The following is a 25177-nucleotide window of genomic DNA, read 5'->3' on the forward strand; positions in this document are numbered from 1 at the left end:
GTGTGCTTTATACTGCTATAAACGCACTGACACAGGAGGGGCATTTTCTGAGATTTGTTGTACAAAGCAAATATCAAAATGATTTAATACCGCTGAACAAGGTCCCAGAATTAGACCTATACTTACGCACAACTTAGGCTAACGAGCACTAAGCCGCCCACGGTATTACTATTATACTTGAATGCTTTTTTTCGGCAACGCGACTTAAATATTTGCGCCCCTTTCTCATGTAGCTGAGCGCTCGACCCCTCTGTCGCGGGGCTGCAGAAAGTGGACACGACGCCCAGCGGAACACCCAGCCCCGGCGCACGTGGGACTCGAACCCGCACCCCGGCACTGCGGACAGACACTTCACTGTCCCCCGCTGCGGAAAGCTGTCTTTGGCTTCTCCCACAGAAGTACAAAACACACGAGTCACATAAAATCACATTGAAATCACGGCAACAGTAAGTGATACATAAGTAACTGGATAATTAGAGGTGGGGCTACATTGACAGACCGCCAATGAGTAGTTTTAATGCAGAGGGGACAAAGGACGTCTTATAAATGTTTTTATTTGAATTGTGGTCCCTATGCCGTCTCCCTGATGGGAACATTATGAACTGAGAATGGAGCAGGTATGTGGAGGCAGCTGTGATGTTCCTCGCCATTCTGAGAACTGTATCACCATATAAATCACAGAGTTGGGGCTGCTGTTTCCCAATTATGTTTCCTGCCATTTTCACAATCCCGGGCAGTTTGGTTTTGCTTTCCGACCCCAGATGTAAATACCATAAGGTCACGTTAAATGCCGGTAGCGTCAACACCGTTCTGGCGGATCTGATGCAGCGCCGATCAAGTCGCGTCGCTGCCTAATCAAAGACCGAATTCACCCCTGGCGCAAAGCTGTTAACGTTGTGCAACAGCACCTTCCTCTTAATGGGGGGCAAATCCGAGAGGCAGGACCCGATCGAGCGCAAGGCGAACCGACAGGGCTGCAGTCCGACGGTTGCGAAAACGGACGCGTTTCCTGACCGTTTCTCAACTCCAGGCGATGTGGAAAAAAAAAACGACTATGACCCCAAGCACAGATCTCCTGCTCAACCTTAAACACCAAAACAAAAAAGTCCATCGTAAAAACACCAGCAACAGGGGATACTATATCAGCGTTGATTAAAAAAAAATCAGCACATTCGACTATATAAAACGAATGTAACGCCAGGAGAAATGAATGTAGTGGGGGGATCCAGCAGGTGGCGCAGTCTACTCGGGACCAGAATATTCCAACCAATGTTACCGTATGGTGACTGTGTACACTATGCTGCAGGAGGTATAAGATAAGATAAGATCATCTTCTTGCTGGGTATCGCCCTCTGCCTGGGATTATAAACCCAGGAATGCAAAGATCCCAGGGCACTTTTCGACAGAAACTCCGGATCTCAACGATCTGAAGTTTACTTTGAATGTAACCGGTATAAAGCAACTAACTGGTCGGTCTTCAGGCGGGGAGAGCACTTCAGTACTGGATGAAGTGGCTCCTCTCCTGTAGGTAAAGTGCTTTTGAGAGCCTTTGATATGAAAGCAAAAGGCAAAAGGCACTGGAGCGAAGGAAATGGATTGTTACTTTGCCAGCATGACCAGAGAAGCTCCTGTCACCCAGAGTTTATAATCTGGCACAGAACAAGCACGAGCCCTGTGTCAGAAGAGCAGACAGCGCAAACTGGATTCAGTTGTAACCTGCAGCATTCAGATCCTTTTTTTAAGATCAGTATGGAAAATTGCATCTTTTGAGGTTTTCGTTGATTGCCCTGCGCATAATAACACTTTTGTTGTGCATTTCATTCTACAAGCTCTTAAAGCATATTGTGGTTTGTGCGCACGTGTGCTTTCTTATTTGTTGTGATGCAAATAAAAAACCCGTTTAAGTCTTGGTCATTTTATTTTCTTGGTTACCTTCTTTGTTTTTCAGGAAGATGCATTATGTCTCTGTGTCCAGCCAATGTGTTAGAAATGTACTCCCCTCCACACAACCTTTGCTCAGCTGTGCTTGACAGTCTAGATACTTTACTCCATATTTCTGGGGCACCGTCCTAAAACACAACGGGGACTCCTCTTTGACTCTTTGCTTCCTACATAACCGTGAAGGTAATTCATAAACAACTAGAGACGAGCTTGCATACTCTGTTGCTTTTGGTCAACTTCTCAAAAACTAATGCCCAGGGATCTGCTATTATACTGTATAATACTGCATAGGAGTGCCCTGCAGTACCACTAGTAACAAAATATAAAAATACATTACATATTCTTTAACCAAGGCACTGATATCCTTAGACTTTTATTGGCACAGAAAAATCTTTACCGAACGAAATATATATTTTCTTTTTTTGCTTGGGGAAAAAAAACCTAGCATAATATACAAATGCATGAATCTACGCAAACGTAGACATTAATATCCTGTATACTCCTCGGGTTTTAACATTTTAATCATTAGGGATTTATAGAACCGCTCAAGTATGCAAATCACAGAAACAACAGGTTGAGGAAACACTTTTTTTCCAGATATATATGGCATTTCTGTTAAAACCGTTGGGGTTTGCACCACACGCTTGTGCAACGGCGCCCTGAACTTCTGCTCTCGCAGCGTGGAGTGGGGATATATATAGATGGGCGCGAGGGCGCGAGGGCATCGGGTTGAGTCTGTGGGGTCTGTCACCATGACCTCTGTTCTCGCGAGCATCCTCTTAGTCGCCTGGCTCCGTGCGCTTCACTGCTACCCTGTAGAGGTAAGGAGAAACATGTTCGTCTGTCTGAAGTTACACAGTGACTGGCGTGGGTGTATCCTGCCTTGTGCCCCTTGCTTGCCGGGATAGGCTCCGGCGTATCCAGCGATCCAGGGTTAAAGCTGTTTTAAAACGAATGGAGGGCTGGGAGTACTACAGTATGTCTCGAACTCTGTGTAATCAGAATCAAGACAAACTAGTTGTTTCTTCTGGAGAGCTCAGCGATCGATTTAAACGATTTTCTTATTTTCTGTCACAGTGATCAAGGTTGAACGTCTCTTTTTTTTAAAAAATACGTTAGTCATCGTTCTTTAATAATGTAAATTAAATAAATTAATTGATTTCTGATGAATGCAATAAACGTAATCTAAAGACTTAAACATCTGACTGGTTGACACTTTTAACTGAGGTCCTGCCCGTTAAGTCAAGATATGAGAGGCACAGAGTGTTATACGCAAGGAATCCAGCAGTGTTTTGTCAGTTTTAATATAAATGTGAAGCCGTTCTTTTCTTCACCTGCAGCTTTCATTGGACCTGAAGATCAATAATGAAGAAAGCGGCTACACAGGTATAGTTCTGTATGAAACACATAGCAAGGCTGAAGATAGACCTACTGGGACAGGATATCTAAACAGTAAACATCCCGCTGAGAATAGCACAGTATGTTTTGACCCATTACGCATCCACATCAATCACACGCCTTTGAAGCTAAATATGACTTCGTTTTTCTATGACACTGAGAATATACCACCCTTTGCTATATGAAGAGAAAATATGACGATCGTTATATTTTTTATCGAAACAGCGCCATGAACCGTCAGTAGGTGGCAGTGTAAGATAAGTTTCACGTCTTGTAACTTTTAACAACATCCTCTGATGTAAATTCTACACTTAAAATTTACAGCCTAGTATTTTCTCTTTTAAATAGCTGCCACACACTGTGTAGAAGATAACACATAACACATCTAACACGTCAACATAACACCTCAGTCTTTTTTTATGGGTAGCCTCTTCTAGTTCAGCGTTTCCCATTTTGTATTCGTAATTTCTGTTTTTACTAGCTGCATGAAATATTTTTTTACCTTCATTGCTGAAATTATAATTTTTTTAACTGCTGCTTCCACGGTGTTTGCCTGTCATTCTATCTAGGGATCACCTGACTATAGTTGACTAACTATTCCGACGTCTAGATCACCAGTACAAATTAGCGCCGTCTTCTTCGGGAAAAGACGATCCCACAAACACAGTGAAAGCGAGCAGCGAATTAGCTCGTGATCTAATTATTCTTGAAATGTTCATCCGCACCAGCAGGTGACGACACAAGTCTGGAGAAAGAGCAGAAGAACGCTTTAGGTAAGCATTTTTATTGAACTGTCGTGTTTGGGCTACGACAAATCACCCCTGGTTCCTGGTTCTTGTCAAACAATTGTATTTACAATTAATGAATTGGATTGTAATAAATAATAAATGAACAATCCTTACATTTATATATTGCTTTTCTGGACACTCCCCTCAAAGCTCTTTACAGGTCATGGGGATCCCCTCCACCCCCACCAGTGTGCAGCCCCACCTAGATGATGCTCCAGTCCTCTCACACACACCTGCTCTCAGCGGGGAGGAGAGCAGAGTGATGAAGCCAGTTCAGAGATGGGGGTTATTAGGAGGCCATGACTGGTAACGGCCAGGGGGAAATTTAGCCAGGGCACCGGGGTAGCACCCCTACTCTTTTCGAGAAACAACCTGGGATTTTTAATGACCACAGATAGTCAGGACCTCGGTCCTACATCTCATCTCAAGGACGGCGCCTTTTTACAGTATAGTGTAATTTTATTGGATTGTATTTTGAGCCCTCTGGACAATGCGCTATTTTGCATTAAAAATGAAATACTGGTTCTCTCCATGTACAGTATGCCGCCACAGAGCAGGAAAGAGTATTTTCACGTAGTTGATTCACTTATTTTATTTCCACAGACAACAGCAAAGTACGCGGTGAGGCGCCCGCAGTCTGGGATCTGATTGAGAAAGCCAACAGGAATCTAGGTAAGATATAGGACATGTCACGTTTAGCATAATTTTACGAGATTCTACAACCGAGTTGCTTTAGCGAGAAGCGAGGAGCCCCCGAAATTAATACATCAAGATCTTGATAACGCCTCGGAACCAGTTTTAAGACGCCCCATTTCGGTATTTTAGTCGCTCTGCAATGGGTGCCTGACAGTCCCCATTGTTGGGTTTGCTGTGCATCTGAAGATCAAAGCAAAGCATAGACTGGTGTTTTTCTGTTCGTTGTGGGGGTATGCGCTATTACACTTTCTCTTTTTCTTCTGCTTTTTATTCAGAACAGATCCCCGGCGGCCCTCTGATCAAGTACGGCGACATCGCCGTGAGCGACGAGCTGGGGAACGCCGACCCCTGCACGTCCCGCGGTTGCCTGTGGCCCAAGTCCGAGTCCGGGGTCGTGACCGTTCCGTTCGTCATCTCCAGAGACTTCTGTAAGAGACCATTTTCGGTGACATCTGCAGAGTGACGATTAGGATTGGAAAGTTTGCGCTGCGCAGCGCTGTTTGCGACGCGCCTGGCGTGTTTAAGATGCGCTCGCGTGAATGCCCTGGGTTGGCAACGGTACCCATTAACCCGTGAAGTGTTTCTTATCCGCCGCTCCTCTTCCAGGGAGAAAGATATTCGGCACCCGAGGATGTCGGGTGTCGTATCCAATTCAGTATCCCCTGGAAATCTGTATCCCCCCTCCGTAACGAGCACGCACTCCACAAAACTTTCCAGGATGCTTCGTGATATGTAGGCAGCACCTGCGTCCGTGTTCGTGCCTTTGCTTATCGTGATACGAGTGAAAAAAAGAAGCCCGATGTCTGCCTTTAAAGGGTTTGCTTGGGATTCATGTAAAAAACAAATACACTGTCACGATGTAAGTGAAAGCTCATGTCGCAAATGTGAGATCGGAATTCTGAGTTACTAAGTCGGAATTCTGAGTTACTAAGTCTCAATTCTGAGATACTAAGTCGGAATTCTGAGTTGCTAAGTCGCAATTCTGAGATACTAAGTCGGAATTCTGAGTTGCTAAGTCGCAATTCTGAGATACTAAGTCGGAATTCTGAGATACCATAGCGCGTTTTTTTTACTCCATGGCGGAAACGGGCTTCCATAGGGGATGAGGTCTGCTTCAGACCAAATTAATCATAGCAAGTAGAATTCCAAAACCTTTCAGAACAAACAGAATCTGAGCTTGCCGTTCAAACATACAGCGCGCCAAGCGACAGCAGCGAGCCGAATGCTGAGAGATTGTGAATATAATTCATTCCCATTCTTTACTTCATGTGTTTGCTTTTGGTAGCGTCCAGAGAGCGGGGGCTCATCGAGAGTGCCCTGGGATCCATCCAGACCTACACCTGCGTCCAGTTCACGCCTCGCAAAAACCAGCGAGACTACATCTCCATCGAGTCTCGCGCTGGGTATTGCAGCCCGTCTTTCTCGGCCTTCGAATCAAAAATGAATACAAAGTCTGCTTCCCCTTGCCCCCACGCTGCTTTCACGGCCGTGGTAGCGAGAGGCGCACAGAGCCGAGCAGAGCTCGGCCGGTTTTCGAAGCTCGGCTCTGCACGGCGGTGCCTCTCAAGACTGGTCTCCGCTGCGCGCATTGCTCCTGCCGTCATGTGTACGCATGACGCAAGTAACAGGGTTATTCCTGTGCTGAAAAGACAAGAAAGGAAACACAACGTTTCGGCTGCGGAGCCTTCTTCTCACACCTGAAGCTGAAACGCTGCGTTTCCTTTCTTCTCTTTTCAGCAAGGAATAAACCTTTACTTGTTCCTTTGTAGCCTACGCCTGCTGACGCAGCTCCCTGCTTAAACTACTGCTTTTTGTGAGTTTTGCATGTTGTTACTATTAAGCTAAAGATACACTCCGGGACCAGCGAAGAGCAAAAATATACTTTGATGAGCAATTAGAGAGCTTCTGGAAAAGGGTAAGTTTTGCACATCTAGGTTATTACCACTCCTGCTCTGTAATCGTTCTTTTTGTTGTCCAGTTCTTGGCAGGTTATGCGCACAGCACACGTTTAGCTAACAGCTCAGTTCTGAGGCGCTCGCTTGCATTTTTATGGGGGTCAGTGGTTAGGACGGCCTCAAGGCCGAGTTACTCACAGATCCTGAGCCTGTCAGGGGTCTGTCTATCCTGCCCACTGCCGCGCGTGAGAGTACCCTCAGGAGCTTGGCACAGTCGTGCTGCGGGGTGGATCAATCCGACACCGGCTGCAAGGACACGCACACCTCCATGACAGGCTGTGTTGCCCTTCCTGCTGCACGTTTCCGCCCGCAGTCTGCCTTGCGTGGCTTGCTCTCGCCTCCGCGCTTCGCCGAGCCCCGAGTCGGAGCCCTCGGCGGCCCCATGCTGTTGTGTCACACACCCCACCTCCGCGTCTTTCAGGTGCTTCTCGTTCGTGGGCCGGCGAGGGGGCAGACAGGTGCTGTCCCTGCAGAGGGGGGGCTGCGTGTACGTGGGGACGGCGCAGCACGAGATCATCCACGCGCTGGGCTTCAACCACGAGCAGACGCGCAGCGACCGCGACGACCACGTCACCATCCTGCTGGAGAACGTCGTCAGAGGTGCGGGGAGCCCTCGGGTCGAAACCGCTCCCCGGGTGAAGAGTGGAGCCGGCAGAAGCTGTTAAACCGCTCTGCTCAAGTTTCGAATTATTTGATTTAGGATGTGACAAGCCCAGCTGGACTGAAAGTCTGGAATCCGTCCCTCCAGGACCAGATTCAGTAACGCCTGATCGTAACGTGGTTTAGCCACAGTTAAAATCACACACCTCCCGAGTCCATTTCTGTCCTTAGCAGTAACTGTGAGCCAACCAGCCCCATTTCTGCTTGATTATTCCATCCAACCTCAGTATAATTAAGGTGCTAGTTGTACTTTAGGAACTGCATTGAAATGCGTTAGAAAGTCCCACGATTTCCTCTGAAATGAAGATGAACTTTGAAATATGGAATCCAGATGTCCACATGCCTAACAATTTCAACCTTCCTTCAAAAGCAGCTTAGAAATATTTAGAAGCCTGCACAATAATTCAAAATGATTTCCTTTTCTAGGTATGGAGCACAATTTCAGAAAGATTAACACCAATAACCTTGGGACTCCGTACGACTACAATTCTGTCATGCACTATGGAAGGTCAGTGATGTAAAGGTCTCCAGTACCTTGCAACACATACATGCCACTTTGCCACCTGGCACAGCACTGCGGAATAGGCCCAAGCCGTGGAAACATGCAAGCATGTCAGCATTGTGCTCTGTATCTGCTGAGCAACGCGCTAGTTAACCAGACATGAAAACTGTGCAGAACTGGGCCCCCTGTACAGCACATCGCCCTTGTGGTTTGCATGCTTATTTTTTAAAGATGAGGCTGGTGATACACAAACAGAACATTTCCGCTTAGTGGACTCTAGATGGAAGTCCATTTAACAGCAAGGCAGGAGACATCAAACTGTAGTGGGAGTCTGGAATAAGCTGCCTGGCCATTTAACAGCCACATGAGATCCTGGGATTGATTCACTGCTAACTACCGAATGGGCTAGATAGATAGGCCCAGTGGCCTGTTCTCACTTGTATCCTTTCTGAGGGTCATATATTTTCACACAAGTGGTGCCAGAGCAGGAAACCTCAAATATTGCAACCATTAGCACTTGTTGTGTTTTTAATATCTCTCAGTACAGATTGATAAAGGTTTGATTGGATAGTTTTAAAGCCTGCCTTTAAAATAGGAACGAGGGGCATTAGTGGTAGACAAGTATGCAATTTAGGAAAGACGATTCAAGTTAAAGTGTCTTGTCGTGTAGTTTTTTTTGCCATATATATGCATGAATTAGTGTTCTACCACCTTCAGTTCTGCCGCATGACAAAGGTGATTGTTGTCTACAGAGGAGATGGTGGGCTGCCCAGGACACCACATTTATGAATCAATCTACTGGTGGCAGTGAATGCAGACTAATGTTCTCTCCTGCAGACACTCTGCAAGTGCTGCTTCTAACTGCTTGAGCTGCACTGCACATCTCCACTCACAGTGCATCGTTTTCCAGGTATGCCTTCTCCAGAAACAGAGAACCCACCATCGTACCCAAACCCGATCCAAATGTGGCCATTGGGCGCGCCACACAGATGGACCGGTTGGATGTTGAGAGGATCAACAGGCTTTATCAATGCTGTAAGTATGTCCCTTTCAACAGAGGACTGTTGCTCCATTCTCGTAGTTTCTTATCACATCTTCCAGCCAGCTTGTGAACCTCCTGCTTTCTTAATCTAGCCTAAGCATTTACAGTAATCAACGGGGCACATGTAGTGTCTCTCTCCAAGTCTTAGGGACTTTTTTACATGTGTAGTGCTATGAATCCCACTTTCCTCTATGAAATAATTAAGTGCAAAACCTTTGAATTAATCCAAAAATATATCGTACCAGCCAAATTATTTGGAATTGCAATTAAGACATTCAGCTGAAACAGAAATAGAGATGCCCTGGTTCTTGGTGCAGAGATGATTGTAGTTCCTGTCTGGAACAGTATTTTAACCCAAGGGACTGATGGGACAGGAGAGTGACATCTGAGCACATATTTTTCCAGAAACAGCACTTCTGCTTTGCTGCAGAAGATTGCTAACTGGAACATCAGCCCTTCTGTTGCCACTTGTATACTCTGGCGAATAAGCACATAACATCTTTTCTAATCTTTGTTTCTGATTGAATTAGCCCGATACTACTGATCCAAGAGGCAAGGACGCGAGCATCATCACAGTCATGACACCTGAGATCTCAATGGAGGATTTTTAATGCAACGCATATATTTCTCTATTGCTACACTGACCAGCTCAAAGAATGCTTTTTCTATTCGTTCTGTAAACTGATGTGATGCAAGATGCATCAGTGTGCATTTTCATTGAGTACGCTTTTGAATACCCTGTTTATACTATGAATGAAAACCTGCATCTATTTTTTAAATAGCTTTACTGTGTCTTAAATTGATCAATGAACTGGAAAAGCTTGCTGATTCAGGCATCAGATGGCATCTGTGTGTAACTCTGTGCATAATCAATAAACTGGTGCGTCTGAGTAACTGAGCTCTCTCTTTGATTATTTTCTCTCAAGCGTGTTGGGGCGTGTCTGTGGAAGCTGTGTGCACTCAGACACAGACGAAGGATTTCTTTATTTTTTGGCGGGTGGGAGAGGGACAGATTGCAGGTGCTGGCTCCCTTGAGTTACTTGATGGGCAGGCATGAGAGTACAGGCTCCTGCCTGGCGCTTGTTGGTGAAATGATCAGGCTTTAAAAGGTTTCTGAGTCGGTGCAAACCGTGAGTGAGTGAAAACAGAACGAATGAAGAGAAGTGTGCAGGGGCGTCGTTTTTACTTCACAGCCCTTCTGATCAAGTAAACATTAACGTCATGAATATTTACACTGTCTTCCCCGGTGCTTACACCTCGCCTGAGCACTGCAGTGGCTTTATTCTCTCCTGTACCCTGTGGGGTACTCTCACAGCTCTCACTGTGTCTCCCTGCTCTGCACTCTGCTGCGAGCACAACCCACCACAGTGCGGCTCGGAGAGACTTTCCTCGCCAGTCATCTGAGCTGTTCTGCAGTCCAGCTGTTTCCTTCACTGGAAAGGACATTCCCCTGTGACAGATCAGCCCCACACAGCGCCCGCAAATTACTCAGGAAGTCACCATCGTCTTGACAGTGCTGGTAATTGGTTTGTTCCAGGCAGTCACTTGAAACGGTTGTAGATGGGGTAAGTCTTGAGCTCTCTGCCTCCTGGCTGGTTGACAAGTGCTGGATTGCTTGACAGTTTACGCCCAGCCTCCTCTTTTCTGCACGATAATCTGATAATTGCCGCGGCGCCTCCGCCATTGTGCCTCTTTATTTTCTTCCTCTGTCACGCAGTGGTCCCCCTTAACCATAAACCCACCCAGCCCCAGGAGCATATTTCCGGTATGTCAGAGCTGCCACAGTAGAAAACCTCTGTGGATTCAAATAATAATAATAATTGCTTATACTTATATAGCACTTTTCTGGACACTCCACTCAAAGCGCTTTACAGGTAATGGGGATCCCCTCCACCCCCACCAGTGTGCAGCCCCACCTGGATGATGTGACGGCAGCCATAGTGCGCCAGAACGCTCCCCACACATCTGCTCTCAGTGGGGAGGAGAGCAGAGTGATTTAGCCAGTTCATAGAGGGGGATTATTAGGAGGCCATGATTTGGTAAAGGCCAGGGGGGAAATTTGGCCAGGACGCCAGGGTTACACCCCTACTCTTTTCGAGAAGCGCCCTGGGATTTTTAATGACCACAGAGAGTCAGGACCTCGGATTTACGTCTCATCCGAAGGACAGCACCTATTTACAGTATAGTGTCTCCATCACTATACTGGGGCATTAGGACCCACAGGGCGAGCGCCCCCTGCTGGCCCCACTAATACCTCTTCCAGCAGCAGCCTCAGCTTTCCCAGGAGGTCTCCCATCTAGATACTGTCCAGACTCACACCTGCTGAGCTCCAGTGGGCTGCCAGCTGGGAGCTGCAGGGTGATAATACTGCCTGCCGTGAGCACAGCCGCTGCCCAGAAAGAGCAGGGGATGGGGAGCAATGGGAGAGGTCTGAGTGCCGACACAGAACAGGAATAATACTCAACGGCAGAATTGAGTTTTACGGATAAGCTCGTTTTATTTAGGATTTTCACATTTGGATGCACTAGTTTTGCTGGTGGATCAATGCTGGAGATGTGACAGCCCGTTTTGGTGTGATGTACGAGTTAGAGCTCTCTGAAAGCCCTTATCTGTGACCTTCTCAACCTTTACTGCCTGTCTGTGATGACAAATCTCACCAGCGGAGAGGAAATACTGCCCATCCTGGCCTTTTGGTATTGCTGCCATACAGGAATGGAGAAACCCTCTAGTGTACCAGACACACTGGAAAAAAACAGCTCGACAATTAGAGGCCCTGTCAAAATTAATATTGCTCTTGAAGGGGTTGTGCTGATGTTTTCATAAAAGGTGACCTACGTTCAAGCCTGCCAACGGGCTGTGACAATTTAACGGTGCAGAAAGAAAAATCGCCAGTAGATGCTGAAGCTGTGTTGAGAGAAAGGATACACACAGAATGAATTCCTTGGAACAAAAAAAAAAACTCTCAAAGTGAAATTAATAAAACGCTACGAGCTTCTCACACACGAGTCCCCACTGATTTCTCTTCACCCATCAGGATTGGACTTCCCGTTGCCATGGCAATGCATTCTGTTGCCATGGAACTCAAGATAGCGGAGAGCTGTGACCTCTGACACCTCAAAACAATTCTGAGAACTCCATGCTATCTGGGGTGGACAACGGTATTCACCACAGGTCTTATAAATATACATATTTTCAGTTATTATACTGTGCATTATTAGCCTATAGGACTGCATGGGTCAAAAGTTGCTAAATAATGACACACTTAGCGTGCACTGAGAATATATGCAAAAGAATGAAATAGCTCCGGTCAGAGTAAAAGGCGATCAATCCAATCAGTTTGAATTTTACAGATATCCACCGTGGCAAGAGCACCACTGAAAAGTGAAATTGCAATAGTATATATTTGCATGATATATGTAGAATAATGTACTCAACATTAGAAGAGAAGATACAATAAGCTTATATTGGGATAAGGTGGCTCAGGTGCTTTCATTGAAAGGCAGTGTTTAATTCCAATGCCCCATTGAGGAAGGAATGTAACCTGCCCTTGATTAACCTGCTGGGACCTGAACGGACTGTATAACTGTATGTGAGTGCACCCTATTGCGGATTTTCCTCACACATACACTTATCCTGCAGCATTCTGCTGCTTCTGCTCTACGGGCCTGACATGAGCCCCTTTGTAAGAGGATCTGATGTCTTCATGTTGCCTTGCCCTTTGTTAAAGAGTTCCTCAGGTGGGTTAGCTCAGACAATGACCTGCCCTGCCAGCCCCCAGGAGAGAACTAACAGGCTGCAATTCTGATGGCACACTCGTGGAATCGATAGAAAGCGAAAGGCAGGAGTGGAAGAGGAAAGGGCATGACTTTTACAGCTCTCACTGGAGAAGCAGTGTCCAGCAGGGCCCAGTGAGGACTCTTATTTAAGAGGGATTATACTACTTTCCAAAGAAGGGCGCTTCTGAAGGAAAGCACAGAGAGGGTGTGAGTGTGGCAGTACTGCCTCTTGCAGTCAGAACTTGTGAGGTGGATTCTGATACTCCAAGCAAGTCCAAGGGGATTAGAGAAAACTGCCAGGCTTCAGAGGAGAGTCTGCAGGATGTTATCTTTGTGCTGAGATCCCACGGAAGGTAATTGTGAATAATTGCCTCCTAACGGCAGACCTGGTGTCGAGACGGGAGGATACCTCTCCATTTCTGTCTGTTCGTCTTTGCTCCTGGCAGGCTTGCCTGCCGAAGCTCTCTCTCTCTCAGTGACAGATCAGGTGCTGTTTCTCGGCTCGTGGCCCATCGGCGGCACCTCGGCCGGCAGGAGAAATGGATTTCAAGCAATAAGGCGGCTCGATATATTGCCGGGGGAGGAGAGCCATCCCGAGCTCCTTCAGCGCCTGATTTACGACGCAATTATTCATCTCAAATTGCTCGGAACACTGCCGCCCGCTTCAACACCAGCGGTGTGATAAATGAAAAACAAAGGCAAGCAAAACACACAAGCAAAACAAAAACAAAAAAACACTGTGTAGCAGTTCTTTTCTGAGTGCTTGTGTGAACAATACTCCTGGCACATGTTTTTCTAAGATCAGGTGTCAGTCCCAGTTATCTACGAGTTTCCCACTGCTACGATTATCTCTTTTCTTAACTGTGCTGAATGAGCTTCAGATTCATCACCCTTCAGTAGTACAGGTGTACAGGATTACAGGAGAATTGGCTAACAGGAGGACAGGAGTACAGCAGTACAGGAATACAGGAGTACAGTTCATAAATAATTACTAAGAAAATAAAGACACACTTAGCGTGCACTGAGAATATATTCAAAAGAATTAAATAGCAGCGGTCAGAGTAAAAAGCGATCAATCCCATCAGTTTGAATTTTACAGATATCCACCGTGTTAAGAACACCACTGAAAAGTGAAATTGCATTGCAATAGTGTATATTTATATGATATGTTTGTAAAATAATGTACTCAACAATGGTAAAAAAAATAAGTGAGAAGATGCAATAAGCTTATATTGGGATAAGGTGGCTCAGGTGCTTTCATTGAAAGGCAGTGTTTAATTATAATGCCCCAGTGAGGAAGGAATGTAACCTGCCCTTGATTAACCTGCTGGGACCCGAACGGACTGTATAACTGCATGGGAGTGCAGGAGAACAGCAGTACAGGTGAACAGGTGAACAGGTATGCAGGTGTTCAAGGGTACAGGTGTACAAGTCAACAGGTGTGTGGGTGTACAGGTGAACAAGTGTACAGGAGTGCAGGTGTACAGTGAACAGGTGTGTAGGAGTGTAGGTGTGCAGCAGTAGAGGTGAACAGGTGCACAGGTTTGTACAGTAGGTGTTAAGGTGTGTATAGGTGTAAAGGTGAACAGGTGCACAGGTCGGCGTACTAATCATGCAGAGGGGTGAGGTGCTCACAGGAGAGAGGGAGAGGCATCAGCTAGACAGACTTGTGGATAAAGAGGAAGAGAGGAAACGTCTTCCCCATTAGCGTGAAGAAGAGGAGGGAAGCCTGGTTAAAAGTGACAGGGACAGGCCAATGATGAAGTTGCACGGTAGATAGAAGGCACTCCTGTGGTTTTACAACGGTTCCACATCGAGGACCATTAAAGCTTCATTAGGGACATGACTTGATTCTATGATTGTTTTCTTGAAACAATTAGAAGGCGGAAGGCAAACTAACCGAATACTCATTCTATTTTCTTTTTTTTTTTCCTTTTAAACTCTGTTGTTCCCGTGTATAGCCCACGACCCCACAAGGGGAATTTCTCATCAGCACCATCTGTTTCATGAGCACGAGCATCAATAATTGAAATTCGCTCACCAACATCTGAAGGGCGAGTGTAATGAGGTGCTGGTGCCAGATGACTCTTTGAGGTTCTCTCTTATTACCAGTTATTTCAACACTGTGGGTGGAGCTTTGCACGAGCTTTCCTCTCCTCTGAGGCTCTCAATGTATTTATCTCAGAAGGAGGGCCAATGCTAACTCCCCCCAGTTCTCTAACGGGATAGGACTTCACTTCAGTTAATTGTAAAGTTAATGAGGACTTCCAGGTGTTAAAGAGGAGGTACACTTAAGCTACAGATGATGTTTTTTTTGCACACCATTGTCAAGCGGATGCCATTCATTCAGAAAGCCTAGTTGCAGACAGTGCTCTCTGGAGGAATACGTGCTCTTGTCTGCTGCTGTTAGTTAGGTGCACTGGATCAGCTGAGACTGAAATTATTGCGCCAATAATTAATGCAAAGTCTTTCTGCTCTCTACTCATTGATAATTAAAGCTTTGTGTAAAATCTGCATCAATATACTTCTCAAGATGCAGGGGTGCAGGATGCAACACTGAATTAATGCAATATGTAATACAATATAGCACCTGGCTGATCTTCTCTAGACTGATTGCTTTTGGTCTTTTTGGAACATGCTGACTTTTATTCTACACTCGCAGTTCTGTCCTGGTGATCTGCACACCTGCTTACTTGATCTAAAAAGTGGTTTCAAATTAATATTTACATTTTGTTTTTAGTCACAAGTTTGGGATTTTTTATTTCACAAAATACAGCGGTTATAAAGCACCAAGATATTTAAGGGCGGGGATCAAACAGTTCACATGAATATCATTATTAAGTCAATGAAAGGTGCTACTGTGTAACTGGAACAGAAACCAACAGGACCAGGATTGAAAAGCACTGTTGTCCCCCATACTGTACATGAAGTGATCGTCACGACCGCCAACCTGCCCAGACCAGCTCCCAGGAGAGCTGACCAGTGCCAGCAGAGGGGCGATGATGACAAACACCGCCGCATGTGTTAACTCAGCACCAGACGCCCTACCGTGTGGCCGGCTGCAGTATTTAAGCCATTCAAACCCGCTTCTTGCTGCTTGGTATTGAGTCTACTCCTTGAGAGCTCTACCTGGCATTTATTCTGTACCTCGCGCTTCTCTGGATCCTGGGCTTCCCTTTTGCCTTTTGATTGTGGACCCCTCCTCCCGTTTCGGATTGTTTGCCACTATTTGTACTTCCTGGATTTCGAACCACCTTTCTCCTCTTGACCACGGACTCACCTGACATACTGGATTGTTTGCCTGCCTCAACACCTACCTACTCCTGCGTCTGCACAGGATCCACATATCTCTTCATTGGGAATTCCTCATACAGTAATAGGTGGTGCCATGAAACTCTTCTCCACACCAACAGCCAGGCCTTCAAAGCCTCAAGTGGGGTTGCGTATTTGATCTTTCTTCAGGGGAAAAAAAAAGTTTCTTTCAGCAAGTTTCAGGGCAGCTGTCTGTTTAAGACCCAGCTCATCTCGTCTTCGCTTCTCACTTTGTCTCAGTAATCCAGCGACGCCCTGGCTGAGGTGCCAGCTCTGGGAGAAGGTGTGACAGGAGATGTGAAAGACCGTCTGAAGCACAGATTCTACCTCCTGGTTTCCTAGCAACAGCACATTAAAAAAATAAAACTGCGCACGTAATGCTTCAGAAGAATGACTGGTGTTTTCTTCTACTGGCAGTTTCACTTCGTTTCTTATTTCTTGTTCTTTAAAAACTCATATTAATCCATTCAGTCTGTGTTATTTCACATTAAGATGCCTCAGCTGCTTGTATGCATGTGCCTAGATTCTAATGAGCGAGGCAGAAATGTGAGAACATTTGCTGGCAGATGATGTGGGGGCATCCCCAGAGTGGAAAATACATATATTTCTACACAGTCATCTTCTATTTCAAATCCAAAAGGGACACAAATCATTGTTTTTGGTCTATTTTCACCCAAGGTGGAGTTTCATTTGAGTGGGGTGTTGAATAATCAACATACAATGAACATCAGAATGGGGTCCCTCAAAGACAAGAGCACAAACCTGTGTGTGGTGCCACGGATCTTATTCAAAAAGTGGGAGGAAAGTGGGTGATGTTGTTATGTCATTTATCTTCAATGAGGTTCCAGCCCATCAACCAATCATGTTGATGTCAACATGAGGATATCGTGATCAGACTGAGTCTCACACACACATCGAAAGCATGGGACTGAAGATGTCCTTGTACCTGACACCAGCACAAGATTGGATTTTTTAGCGACCACTCCAACATGCAGTCTACCTACTGCATTGGCCACCTTAATTTAAGGGGCGCCAAGACCGTTAACAGCACAAAAAGTTCTCTATCCTAAAAACCACCAGTGAACCCTCAGACCAGCACAAGCCAGACAGACCAGATAATGGTAGTCTAATTCCTTTAAAAACAACATTCCACCATCACCTACTTATAAAAAGAACAGAATACAAAAAAGGTATCTTGAAGGGACACACACTTACAAAGACAAATGAACCCCATGGAACCCAGTAACCCAAATCCGATGTCCCAGAAGAGAAATCCAGCAGATTATTAGTCCCAGAACAGCTCCGTGCAGTAGCCTGACATGCCTCCTCCTGCCACATTGAAAAAAAAAATCAAAGTCTGTCCAGTCCTTCGATTTTTCTAAGTATTCTTCTTAGATCAACAGTCTCCAACTGTACATCTCATGACCCTCCCCCTAATCTGCCTCTCTACAGTAAACACAGGGTTAATAACAGCCTTTCCGGTGTGGTGTCAAAGCCAGTGCGATGTCAATAGTCGAGACCAGCCATGACAGGATTTCTGTCAAGAGAAATATCGATGTGGCCTGCCCTCCTGTTATCTGTGTCACAACGCACCAGGCAACTTTTATACAGAACGCCTAAACTGTTTAATTCAGCCTGGTCCTGCTCTTCTTTCTTACCGTTAATATGGTTTCTGGCGAGATAAGGAAAGCAGAATGCTTCATCATTTTAATGCTGATAGCAAATATAAGATAATTAAATATTTAATTCGGCTTGTGTTGTTGACATTTGATGCAGAGATTATTAGTTTGCTGCCGGTGTAATATACTGAGATTCAGTGCAATCTGAAAAGTTGCTTATTATCTTTATTGCCTTGTTCTCTGCACCTCAACAGAGAAGTGAAAATGGCTGTAGTAAATCTTAGATGCAGCCCTGTGAGAAATACTGCACTGTTTTTTGCAGAGCAAAACAAACATTTGACACAGGAGCAGTATATGCAGCAGATTAAGGAATTTATTTTAAGAATCATATTTGCATAACATTCGCAACACATACAGTATGAGCGCATAAAGGATTCAGCAAAGGCAAAGGCATGCTAATACTAACTTTAAGATCACAGTTGATTAAAAAAAAAACTGCCCTGAAACAGACAAGAGAGATTTTCAGGTTCAATTGAATGACCAGATTACACACTCTTGTCTCACACATAATAAAAATTGAAGGTGCAAATAAATCCAACATTTAAAAAAGGAATGAAGAAGATTTCATCTTCAGAAGATCTTTATTGAACAAATGATTTTGCATGAAAAAATAATAATAATAATAATAATAATTGCTTACACTTATATAGCGCTTTTCTGGACACTCTACTCAAAACACATTACAGGTAATGGGATCCCCTCCACCACTGCAGCCCCACCTGGATGATGCTCCTGTCCTCTCCCCACACACCAGCTCTCAGTGGGGAGGAGAGCAGAGTGATGAAGCCAGTTCACAGATGGGGGTTATTAGGAGGACATGATCGGTAAGGCCCAATGGGAAATGTGGCCAGGACTCTGGAGTTACACCCCTACTCTTTTCGAAAAAAGGCCCTGGGATTTTTAATGACCGCAGAGAGTCAGGGCCTCGGTTTTACGTCTCATCCGAAGGATAAGATAAGAAAATGCCTTTTTTAAACCTTAACTGGTTGCTAATTTTAAAGTACCAGTAAAGCCTGCAGCACTGCAGCCTTCACTGTGGGACTCATTCCTGGTTTTGAATGCTGCTCAGTGCTGAGCTAACAGTATGTGCTCAGAACCTACAGAAGCCGCGCTGTCCTTCTGCACTGATGCTAGGTGCCAAGCCGTGACACAGCGAGAGAACTTACTGACAGCATGCCCGCAGGGACCTCCAGAGAGATACTGGGGAGATACAGGGGGAGACTGCATGAACAGACAATCACATCACATGGAATTAAGGGGACAAACCCCACTGGCACGTCACTAAGAGAGCTAATCTGTTTCCATCCCAGGTTCGCTGGCTCATCTCCTCTCTGCAGAATGTCTGCAATGCATATTTTTCACCTGACCATTATAAACATTCACAACGTGAATGGATGACTGTATCTTCAGAATTTGGTTCGCCTGAGCCCAACTCAGCAGCTGTTATTCAAAGTGACATTCAGCAAGTGACCAAAAAAAACACTGCCTTCAGATCCAACTAATATAGTGTGAAGAGCTGAAAAAAAAATTGCAAAGGATTATCCCAATTATATTTCTTTAAAGGATTACTGAAGTGAAAGAGTAAAAATGTGCCCAGTTTTTGTGTCCTTTCAGTGTGAAATGTATAACACACACTCACCCGCAGGGAGGGAAGGACTTAAGAGTTAGGGTCCTGCTCATCAGTCAGAACGCTGTCACGGTATTGATTTTAAGATAGACTTCAGTGTAAGTGACTTTTGCCTGGCCTCTTTGAGCAAACACTACATAACGCCAGCAGCGACACAGTTAATCTCAGGATCCCCAGATATAAACTTTCCCTCTTTTTTGCTCTGGGTTTAATCACAGTCTACAAAAGAGATGTTCTGTTAGGAACAGTGTGTTTAATGTTGGTCACCACGTGCTCTGGAATGGAGACAAGCACGGAGGTATGTTTCTGCGAATGCCCAGCTCCAGCAGGCTGATAGATCAGGATCTTTTTTAGCCTTGAACCAAGAAGACTAAGAGGGCACCTGTTTCAAGGGTTCAAAATCCTCAGAGGCACTGACAAAGGCAACCCAAACGGATGTCTTCAGAATCGACAGTCAAACACGAACCAGGTGACATACAAGTGGAAACGGTGAACATGTCAAATTGAGAATGGGGGCCCTTATTTTCCCAAAGGGTGTCTGGGAGAAGCCAAACAGCCATGTTGTTGAAGCCGATACCCTGGTTTCCTCCTCTTAACCGGCAGGATGAGATTCTGGGATCAATTAGCTACTAATGACCAAATCGGTGGTTCATTGAGCTGGAATGGGCCAAGCGGTCTCCTCTTGTGTGACCAGATTTCTTAGCTCTCCTCCTTCCCCACCCATTCGACATTTATTTATTACTAATCAATTGAATTGATCAACGAATGATCAATTCGTCTCTCCCCCATGACCTCACAGCTGCGTGAGAGCGAAGGGTTTATCCAGGAGCCCTGGCCTGGATGACTGGAGCCACGCTGAGAACGGAAGACAGGTCACACCAGTGCATACCTTGAGTAAGCATAGAAGACAGATATGAAAAACAGTTCCCCGCGCAATATTTCTTTCAAGAACTTCAAATCGCTATATTTAATCACACCATTTTCTGAAAAGCGAGGGATTGTGCTCAGAATTCATAAGAGGGACCCACCTAACATCAAGAAAAAGATGAGCACTTGTAGATGGTACAATCATCTTGTCAGCGCAATTCCGTTTCAATGGCTGCCTGTTCTCTTGCAATCCAACTCTCCCCAGAGCGCATTTGCATGCAGCCCTGTGCTGCTACAACAGCTATAGTGACAAATAAGAACACCTGCCTCTGCTGTTCAGTGGAGCTTACAACTCAATCTTCACCTCCCCTATTTGTGTAATGAAGCAATTTTCCTGAAGCACGATTCACATCGCATCATGCAGTACAGTTGTGCGGTATGTGCCTCTGAATTTAATAGTGCTCTTGTTGCAGGAGAAATTGCTAGTAATTGCTGTCGGAGGCTGAGAAACGATTGAGATTTTTTTCTTCGATATCTCCAGGCTATCAATTCAGTTATAGAGTGCTGTGCAGTTGTGTTAAAAATCCTTTCATGCGCTCTTGCTGATACACGGACAAAAGCAAACCTCAGCAAAGGTCAATTGAAACATTAGCTAATGACAAAGGGTGAGGATGAAATAAGACTGCAGTTATTCAAACTACCTGTCAGCCAGGTACCTCCTGAATTCAATTCACTCTTCAGACTTGTTGCTCCCTAGAAAACTCAGGTGCAGCAGTATTGCATTTTGTAGCGAGTTTTGGAATTTTAGCACCATACCTACATATTTTAAAAATAATAAATAATAAGAAAAAGCTCAATTCAATTTAATAGAGCTAAAAATATATCAGCTCTTTGAATCAGTTTTAGCAGTCGAACTAGCTCAGTGTGGTAAATGTGGACTAGTTTGGTTTGTAGCCTTTCTTATGTCCCAATGCGATTCATCTTGTTTTTAAAATAACTTATGTTGTTGCTCTTAATGTGCCAAAAGTAAACCACACCTCCAGTTGTTAAACTGGGAAACCTGTGATTCTCCACTTACTGTAAATACTTGTCAATTTGTAATGGTGCTTTGTCAGAGCACCTTGTCTGTCAGCACCCTGGGTGTAGGTGATTAGCTTTTCCTCTGTAATTACAGGGCTTTGTCATCGATTTACACTTACACTTACACTTCCCCTCAACAAGATAACTGCTTCCTGTCTTCTGACGTTTGACTGGGTCCACAGGATCAATAGCGCTTGTTATGGAGTCAGTACATCAGCTCCAGCTACAGGAGTTGGCAGGCTAGCAAGCTTGCTGCTGTTCTCTGACATTGTGCCTTATCAGCATCTAACTCGGGCCTTTTAAACTCCTCGCTTGCTAAAGACTCATCAACAGCATCTTTCTTGTTCCATTTTAAACTCCTCCTCCTCGATCTCACCATTTGTAGCCTTTTGTTTCCTCAGTTCAAAAACAGACGATGATGTTACATCAGTTCCAAGGTGCACTACAAGACATTTTCAGCCCGCAAACGAGAATCGTTAGAATTGTCCGATTAATCAAACATTTGTCCAATTAGAGAGTCTGTGGGCCCAGAGGGACTGACTCATCCGCCAGCAGCCTGTTAGAAACCCGACACTCCAATTTTTTCCGCTGGCTAAAATAAAAAATCCGCTGGAAAAAAAGAGTCCTTTGGGAAGAAAAAAATAACACATCAAGCCTCATGCTGGCAAACTAATTTAATCCAGGCTTTGAGTTTAACACCTATATAAAATGAATTAGATATGTTATATTTTTCATGCTAGGAAGTCACACTTCCTGAATGCAGCACAGCATTTCAATATAAATTTAAACTGCATCCTTTCAGGGAGACCCAGTCAATTACTTCATAGGCAGCGAGTGTGATTAAGGCCAGGGACAATACCCATTATTCAGGTAATGCGAATGCAGTGTGAAGGAGACAAAGTGAAATGGTTTTTCTTCCACAGATTTCACTGTCACGATAATGTCAGTCTTATTGTATAATTAAATTAGGTCATTCCTTAACAACGATTCAAAACACGTCGAGTTTCAGAAGCCACTAAATATTGTATGTTAATCCTGGGAGTTTTCTGGGGAAGCTCAATCCTGTTCTGCTGATTTCTTTCACCACTACAAAATATAAAGGAGCCAAAATAATTACACACAACAATGTCCTTGGGACGTCAAGAAACCAGATAGTAAATATTAAAGTCAACACTGGTTCTGCTCAGGAATGATGGCGTTCCTTACTGACAGTGACGAGTGGCAAGGTTGCACTAATTGGAGCACAAGCATGCACCCAGTGTTCGTTCCTGACTATTTCAGTGGGAGTAAGCTGTGCTCTAATGGATGAAAGAATTAACCTTACTCTTTTACTGTATGGTCACGGTACTTATTAATCACAGTACGGCAACACTGCCTTTAGAAACACTGCAGGCTGCTTGATTGCCATATTAGAACAGTTTCTTTTTGAGAAAAACATTCTGATCTGTTCATGGAACTTTGAAAGACAAGAGAGCTTGACTAAGAGGTTTATATTTTTAGAACTGTTCACTCTTCTGCAAACATTGTTTTCCCTGTTTTATTTACATGGGTGTGGAACACTTCAATACAATGGTGACAAATATCTAATAAACTCTGATTTAAGGCAGACGGCAAGTCACCAGATCACTGGTGACCACTTTCTCTACATTCCTGGGGAAATGTCTTTTGATTACATTGCGATTTGCATGTGCCTGAAAACCAGTCGAGTTTTAGCACACCAGAAATCTGTTTTCAGATCAGTTACAGCTACTCGAGCTGACTGAAATTAATATAGAATTAAATCAGAGATGACACACAGGACATCCAGCTGAAACTTGAATGAAGCATCTTCTCCAGTTCGTTACTATGAGCCCATCATTATTTGAAATATGGTTTCTGAACTGATAGCTTTGCTCATTACAGATTTGGTTGACGTGTATAGATACTCCTGTTCCTTTCAAGAAGACTTGGGAGATACTTGAAATATTTTATTGCTGTTCCATATATCAAAATTTGCTCGTTACTTTGCCAGAGTGATTAAATTTTGTGCTAGATACAGTGTGTGTCCCACTGCCAATCATATATTCCTGTGAGGTGCACTTTAAGGAGATAGATAAAACAAAACATATTAAACCAGACCGTTGAAAATTGAGCCAACAGAAATTTCAACAAAATGTAAGCTGTCTTTAATGTCATTACAGTGAAAAATCGTAGACTTGGCCTTGTCAGAATTCAGCACACTGTGGTCACTATGGTGGTGACTTTCTGAAAGAAGATCAGTACAATTATTGCACTGACTGCATGTTAACTCTCAGCATTGTTTCGATAGATGAGCCAAGATAATTAGATGAATGCCTATGTCACCAGAGAGCCCGTGGACCTCATTTTAATTTTTAATTATCTGTAATCAAACACTGGAGTCCAATATGATGCAAGATACACTGAGAGGGCTCAGCAGAACACGCCCTAGAGACTGTGACGCAATCAGTAGTAGGCAGTCTTGACCACCAACATCAGATGCAGGACATCTGAGGTTAGAGGGGCAAAACATATGAGCTTTAGTCATAAACCAGGGATCTTTTATTCTGAAATGAGATCATGCTGTAGATTTTAAAGTACGTGATTTTATCGGGTGTCAGACACATCCAAAACTTTGGCTAAATCAAAAAAATCAGAACAGAGTGAGCTCAGAGAAATCCCTGTATTCCTGTTCATTTTTCATCCTCTCTTTAAAAGGGTCACAGAAAGAAATTCAAATCTTATGAAGAAATTATAGGTACATTGTCTTATAAAAGCAGGTACAGAGTAATTCCATACTGAAAGGAAAGGAAAGGAAACACTCTGATTTGGCTGTGGAGCCCTTTTCTAACCTCTAAATTCCAAGTGTTGACAAACATGATCTGAGTCCCTGGATTTTTTAAAACATTTTGAAAGAGAACCTAATGTCTACAAGACGGTTTCTTTGTTGTCACTGCTGAGATGCATGAGTCAGAAGCAGGGGTGTGAGGGATAGATCCTCATTCACTCTTCCCTTGTCCACATCGTCTCCTCAGCGAATAAAACCTTACTGATGCCACAGCTGAGCTATGAGGCGCTAGAACTATGCCAGTATTTCCTCTTACGTCTCAGTGCCAGCGAAAGGAATGTAATTAGCTCTCGAAACCCCCACAGTCTCTACCTCATGTGGAAGTGAGGGAAGGTAAGTACAGCACGAGCCCCGCCTTTGCTCCCAACAAATCCAAGAGCGACACCGATCCCATTTTAAAAAGAATCGTTTAACTCCCAATGCCTCCCCGATTCCTCTCTCCCTCCCTCGCCCCTCCAGTTTGGTAGTATCTCTTTCCTCTCCTCTCCTGCGCCTGTCTTGGCTGTGAGAGAGCGGTGAATAATTCAGGAGACGGGATTGTTTCTGCTGGGGTTTAATGTTGTGGAGAGCTCTGCGCACTGAGGCGCTGGGGAGCAGAGTGAGCCCCACTGCCCTGTGGAGAGTGATAGAGACAGAGGCCAGATAATGTACAAAGAATGACACACACTTCCGCGCCACCTTTCTGGTCTCGGTGCCCTCCCCCCTCAACGTGTTGCACCTTGACACCTCGCCCACACATGAAAGAGCCTGCAGGCCCAGACATACAGAAAACCAGCACAGCTGAGACTCATGGTCTGACACCCCACAGAATTCTGGCCTACGATGCTACTGCAGTGAGACTTAATGACGCCATTCTTATCCTTGAGAGTTATTCTGTTTGAAGCTCAGAATATCACACGCCCCGTGTTAGACGCAGGGGGGCTGTGCTGCTTTTTAAACCCGCTTTAATTAGCGCGCCTTGTGAAGGCACGAGGTAACTCACAGAACTACGGCTTACGTAAGACTGAAA

At 44.7% G+C, this 25177-nt stretch overlaps 1 protein-coding gene across 2 annotated transcripts; it reads left to right on the top strand.

Annotated features, from left to right (window-relative positions):
• Positions 1-2651: 2651 nt before the first annotated feature.
• On the top strand, positions 2652-9876 carry LOC102682879 (hatching enzyme 1.2-like). 2 transcript variants are annotated; one of them, XM_015338616.2, is made up of 10 exons: positions 2652-2762; positions 3282-3327; positions 4068-4112; positions 4731-4799; positions 5099-5251; positions 6109-6226; positions 7200-7378; positions 7865-7946; positions 8851-8975; positions 9513-9876. In XM_015338616.2, the coding sequence occupies exons 1-10, from the start codon at positions 2694-2696 to the stop codon at positions 9524-9526; spliced, it is 900 nt and encodes a 299-aa protein (XP_015194102.2). In that variant the 5' UTR covers positions 2652-2693; the 3' UTR covers positions 9527-9876. The 2 variants fall into 2 exon arrangements, with proteins under 2 accessions (XP_015194102.2, XP_015194103.2); XM_015338617.2 differs by having other exon boundaries at positions 4071-4112.
• Positions 9877-25177: the final 15301 nt, after the last annotated feature.

The sequence above is a fragment of the Lepisosteus oculatus genome, chromosome 21, assembly GCF_040954835.1.
Source record: "Lepisosteus oculatus isolate fLepOcu1 chromosome 21, fLepOcu1.hap2, whole genome shotgun sequence".
Lineage (NCBI taxonomy): Eukaryota > Metazoa > Chordata > Actinopteri > Semionotiformes > Lepisosteidae > Lepisosteus > Lepisosteus oculatus.

Coding starts and splice junctions, on each gene's coding strand:
- LOC102682879 (XM_015338616.2), top strand. CDS start 2,694: ATGACCTCTGTTCTCGCGAGCATCCTCTTAGTCGCCTGGCTCCGTGCG. Junction 6,227..7,199: donor TCCATCGAGTCTCGCGCTGG/GTATTGCAGCCC, acceptor CGCGTCTTTCAG/GTGCTTCTCGTTCGTGGGCC. Junction 7,379..7,864: donor GCTGGAGAACGTCGTCAGAG/GTGCGGGGAGCC, acceptor TTCCTTTTCTAG/GTATGGAGCACAATTTCAGA.